The sequence below is a fragment of the Nannospalax galili genome, unplaced genomic scaffold (assembly GCF_000622305.1).
Source record: "Nannospalax galili isolate Female #2095 unplaced genomic scaffold, S.galili_v1.0 scaffold85, whole genome shotgun sequence".
NCBI classification, from domain to species: domain Eukaryota; kingdom Metazoa; phylum Chordata; class Mammalia; order Rodentia; family Spalacidae; genus Nannospalax; species Nannospalax galili.
In genome coordinates, this window is record NW_008358866.1 from 10,268,407 (window position 1) to 10,273,545 (window position 5,139).

The 5,139-nt window shown below is 47.9% G+C and overlaps 1 protein-coding gene across 1 annotated transcript in view; it reads left to right on the top strand.

The window, feature by feature from the left end:
- Positions 1–2,797, top strand: part of LOC108490167 — a 5,741-nt gene extending 2,944 nt beyond the window's left edge. The window contains 4 exon segments of the mRNA XM_017795439.1: positions 3–555; positions 558–1,355; positions 1,358–2,511; positions 2,513–2,797. Of these exon segments, the coding sequence (XP_017650928.1) occupies positions 3–555; positions 558–1,355; positions 1,358–2,511; positions 2,513–2,797 (2,790 nt within the window).
- The last annotated feature ends 2,342 nt before the right edge of the window (positions 2,798–5,139 follow it).

Consider the following 5,139-nt stretch of genomic DNA (forward strand, 5'->3'; position numbering starts at 1 on the left):
AGGATGCGTTCTTCTGCCTAAGGCTGAGCCTGGTTAGCCAGCCCATCTTCGCTTTTGAATGGAAGGACCCTGAAGCTGGAATATCGGGACAACTAACCTGGACGCGACTTCCCCAAGGATTCAAGAACTCCCCTACTCTGTTTGATGAAGCTCTACATCGTGACCTGCCTGACTTTCAGGTAAGGAACCCACAGATTATGCTCCTCCAGTATGTAGATGACCTCCTCTTAGTGGCCGAGATGGAAGCAAGCTGTTTGCAAGGTACAGAGGCCCTCCTATTGAGACTGGGGGAACTTGGATACTGAGCCTCGGCAAAGAAGGCCCAGATCTGCTTACAGCAGGTAAACTATTTGGGCTACCGGCTGGAGGGAGGACAACGATGGCTAACGGAAAGTAGAAAACAGGCGGTAGCCTCTATTCCCCCACCAACTTCAGCCAGAGGACTCAGAGAGTTCTTTGGAAGCGCAGGATTCTGTAGATTATGGATACCAGGCTTCGCCGAAATAGCGGCTCCTCTATACCCTTTAACAAAGAATGGCACCCCTTTTGCCTGGACAGAGAACATCAGAGAGCATTTGACAAAATAAAAAGAGCACTGCTGACGGCGCCAGTGTTAGGATTACCAGATTTGACAAAACCTTTCATCCTATATGTAGATGAAAATCAAGGGATGGCAAAAGGAGTTCTTACTCAAACTTTGGGACCCTGGAAAAGGCCAGTAGCTTATCTCTCAAAAAGACTGGACAATGTGGCTGCTGGCTGGCCCCCATGCTTGAGAATCATGGCGGGAATAGCATCCCTGGGAAAAAACTCCGACAAACTCACCATGGGTCAGCCCCTAACTATCATAACTCCACATGCGGTGGAGTCCATCATTAGACAGCCCCCTGATAGATGGCTATCAAATGCCAGGGTCACCCATTACCAGGCATTACTATTAAATCCAGAAAAGATCAAGTTTGGTAGCCCTGCCACCTTAAACCCCGCCATGCTGCTACCAACCCCCGAGAAAAACACTGAGATTCCCCATGACTGTCAGCAAATACTTGCGGAGATACGTGGGACTAGGGAAGACCTCACCGACCAGCCCCTAACAGATGCAGATGCCACCTGGTATACGGATGGGAGCAGCTTTCTGAGAGACAATGAGCATAAGGTGGGGGCAGCGGTGGTTGATGGAAAAAGGATAATTTGGGCCCAAGCCCTGCCAGTTGGAACATCGGCCCAACGGACTGAATTAGAAGCCCTAACCCAGGCCCTAAAATTAGCAGAGGGCAAAAAGGTCAACATTTACACTGACAGCCGCTATGCATTTGCCACGGCTCACGTACATGGAGAAATTTATCAGAGGCGGGGCTCCTCACCTCAGCGGGCAAGGACATTAAAAACAAAGAAACAATAGTGGCCCTTCTACAAGCTTTGTACTTACCTAAAAAGGTCAGCATTATTCATTGCCCTGGACATCAGTGAGACCAGAGGCCGATTGCTCAAGGCATTCGGATGGCAGATGAAACTGCCCGTCAGGCAACAGAAGGCACCTGCATTCTCTACACCCATGCAGACCTTAAGGCAGAGATTGAGGCACAAACAAAGGAGGGAGATGCTCTTTTCACCTACACTGAACAGGACCTGGAACTCGTACGGAAGCTCAATGCTACCTTGGACCCAGAATCTAAAATGTGGGAACACCAGGGTAGGGTAGTACTTCCCCGAAAGGCAGCCCTTGAGCTAATCTCCCAGCTCCACCAGTGGACACACTTAGGACACAAGAAACTAAAAACACTACTAGAAAGAGAAGAACAATTCTATTATTTCCCGGACCTTAACCAGCTAGTCCAGAAGGTAATGGGAGATTGTGTCTCATGTTCCCTGGTAAATGCTTCCAGATCAAAGGTCCCATCTGGCATGAGAGAAAGAGGGACATGACCAGGGACTAATTGGGAGGTAGATTTTACTGAGGTCCTCCCAGGAAAATATGGTTATAAATATCTCCTAGTGTTTATAGACACTTTCTCAGGGTGGGTTGAAGCTTTCCCCACCCAGAAAGAAACAGCCCAGACGATTGTAAAGAAACTGATCGAAGACATTTTCCCTCTATTTGGATTGCCTAAGGTAATTGGGTCTAATAATGGCCCAGCCTTTGTCTCCCAGGTAAGTCAGGGAATGGCCAAAGCACTGGGGATTAATTGGAAATTACATTGTGCTTACAGACCCCAAAGTTCAGGACAGGTAAAAAGAATGAATAAAACTATTAAAGAGACCTTAACTAAATTAGCTCTAGAGACTGGCACTAAAGACTGGGTGCAGCTCCTACCTCTAGCTCTATTTCGGGCTAGAAATACTCCTGCTATACACGGCCTAACCCCCTATGAAATCCTTTTTGGAGGACCGCCTCCTGTCCTCAATGTAACCTTGTCCCCCTTGCCCTCTTCTTTTGACAATCCCAGCCTGAAAACAAGACTCCAAGCCCTCCAGATCATCCAGAATCAGGCTTGGAGGCCCTTGGCTGCTGTCAACCGGTGCTGTCTACCGGCCTGGGAGTCCACGAACACCCCACTCCTACCAAATTGGAGATCAGGTGTACATGAGAAGACACCACGTAAAGACTCTTGAACCACGGTGGAAAGGACCCTACACAGTTGTCCTGACTACGCCCACGGCCCTCAAAGTAGACGGGATTTCAGCCTGGATTCACGCTTCCCACACCAAAAGAGCCCCGGCCCAGGAGGATGCTGGAAAATGGCATCTACACAAAACATCCAAACCCCTAAAAATAAGACTCTCCAGAGATACCTAATGATTCTACTTGGTTTTAGGTTAGTTCCCAGTCAAGGAAGCCCCCATCGCCCTATGCTGACCACTTGGCAGGTGATCAATCAAATGGGTATTGTAGTATTTGAAACCCACAAAATGGCACCCAAGGGCACTTGGTGGCCTACATTGTATCCAGATTTGTGTAAATTAGCCTTAGGAGCACCGGCGCCCTGGGACATACCAGACATCATGGATCCTGATAGAATACCCGGCCCGGAGGCTTACCCCCTGTTCGGAGGGCCCCACTTAACATGGGGAGGGTGTCGTGAAAAACAACGGACCATGTTGTGTCTGTTAACCTTCTATGTCTGCCCAGGTAACCATCGAGATAAGCAACTCAATTCCCAATGTGGAGAGAGGGACTACTTTTACTGTAAAAACTGGGGATGTGAAACAACCGGGGACACCTGGTGGTCCCCATCCTCATCCTGGGATTACATTACTGTAAAAACAAATTATTCTCATAAGAGCCCAAATGCTCCTAATCAGGACTGTCAAGGTAAATGGTGCCACTCCCTCTGGATAGAATTCACAACAGCAGGAAAAAAGGCCACAGATTGGGACAATGGACATTCTTGGGGAATTAGGATATACAAAGAGGGGACAGATCCTGGCCTTTTGTTTACTATTAAAAGAGACACCTCCTCCTCTTCAATAGCTATAGGCCCCAACCCTGTCTTACTTATCCAGAACCCCATCCCCAGCCACCCAAATCCCCCGCCAGCCTTAATACCTGAAGCCACCTCATAGCACCTCCCCAACCCTTTTTCTGACACTTCCCCCACCAATATCCTGTTGAAACAGACCTCTAGCCCCCCAAGTCAAAAGGTTTCATCCATTGGGGACTGACTGTTCAATCTAATCCAAGGAGCATATAAGGCCATTAGACAGACAGACCCCAACCTGACTGAATTCTGTTGGCTATGTTTAGCAGCAGCACCCCCTTATTACGAGGGCATAGCTACACAAGGGATATTCAATAACACCACCTCAGCCGACCAATGTCATAGAGAGACCCCTCACCCCCTAACCCTCACGGAAGTCTTGGGATCTGGGCTCTGCTTAGGACACCCACCTCCAACTCATGCCCACCTTTGCAATTCCACTATTTCTGTACCCCCAGGGGAAGGGAATTACTATCTTCTACCTCCGCAAGGGGCTTGGTGGGCATGTAACTCTGGGTTGACTCCCTGTGTAGCTAGTATGGTCCTTAATACTCAAGATTATTGTGTCATGATGTAGGTGTAAAAGAGAGCCTGTGTCCCTGACCCTAGCGATACTTCTGGGAGTGGGGATGACTGCAGGAGTAGGAACTGGAACAGCAGCCCTAATACAAGGACCACAATATTATGCAGACTTACAGATGGCTGTAGATGAGGACATTAGAGCAATAGAACAGTCAATTACCCACTTAGAAAAATCTCTAACTTCCCTCTTAGAAGCAGTATTACAAAATAGAAGGGGGCTAGATCTGCTTTTCCTCAAGGAAGGAGGGCTCTGTGTGGCTCTAGGCGAAGAATGTTGTTTCTATGCTGACAGCTCAGGGGCTGTTAGAGACTCTATGACTAAGCTCTGCCAAAGGTTAGACAAAAGGCAAAGAGACCGTGAATCCAAACAGGGGTGGTTTGACAAAAAGACCGTGAATCCAAACAGGGGTGGTTTGAAGGATGGTTTAATAAAACCCCCTGGTTAACTACTCTAGTGTCCACCCTAATAGGCCCCCTAGTTATTCTTCTCCTTCTTTTAACCTTCGGACCATGCATCCTCAACAGATTGCTACAGTTTATTAGGCACCAAATATCGGTGACTCAGGCCTTGGTCCTTACTCAGCAATACCATGCTCTAAAAAGAACAGAAGACCTATAAGATTTTAGGATTCAAATCTTGCCATAAGAAAAGGGGGGAAATGATGGATTCAAAACAAGTCCCCCAGGTAAAGGAAAAACTGTACAAGGAAGTAAAATGAAAAATAATTCTAACTGCTGAGAAAGAGCTGACCTTTTCATGCACCTTGCACCAGCTGGAAATCACCCGAAAAATCCCCCTCCCTCTTCTGCTTTCTGGCTCAGTAGCCGCTTGTGGTTTGTGGTTTTTGCCTTTATAAGCAGCCTGTAAGCTGAGCTCGGGGCTTCTCCTTTCCGAGTGAGGCAGAAGCCCATCTGTGCAAACGCCATTAAATCCTCTTGCTTGTTGCATCTCCTGGTCTGAGGACTGAGTTATTGGGGTGCGGCCTCCCGTGAATGTTGGGTACCCCAGACGGGGGTCCAACAAAAGTTCATAATTATCACACATAAAGCCAGCTAGAGTGTCATGTGACAATTTGTC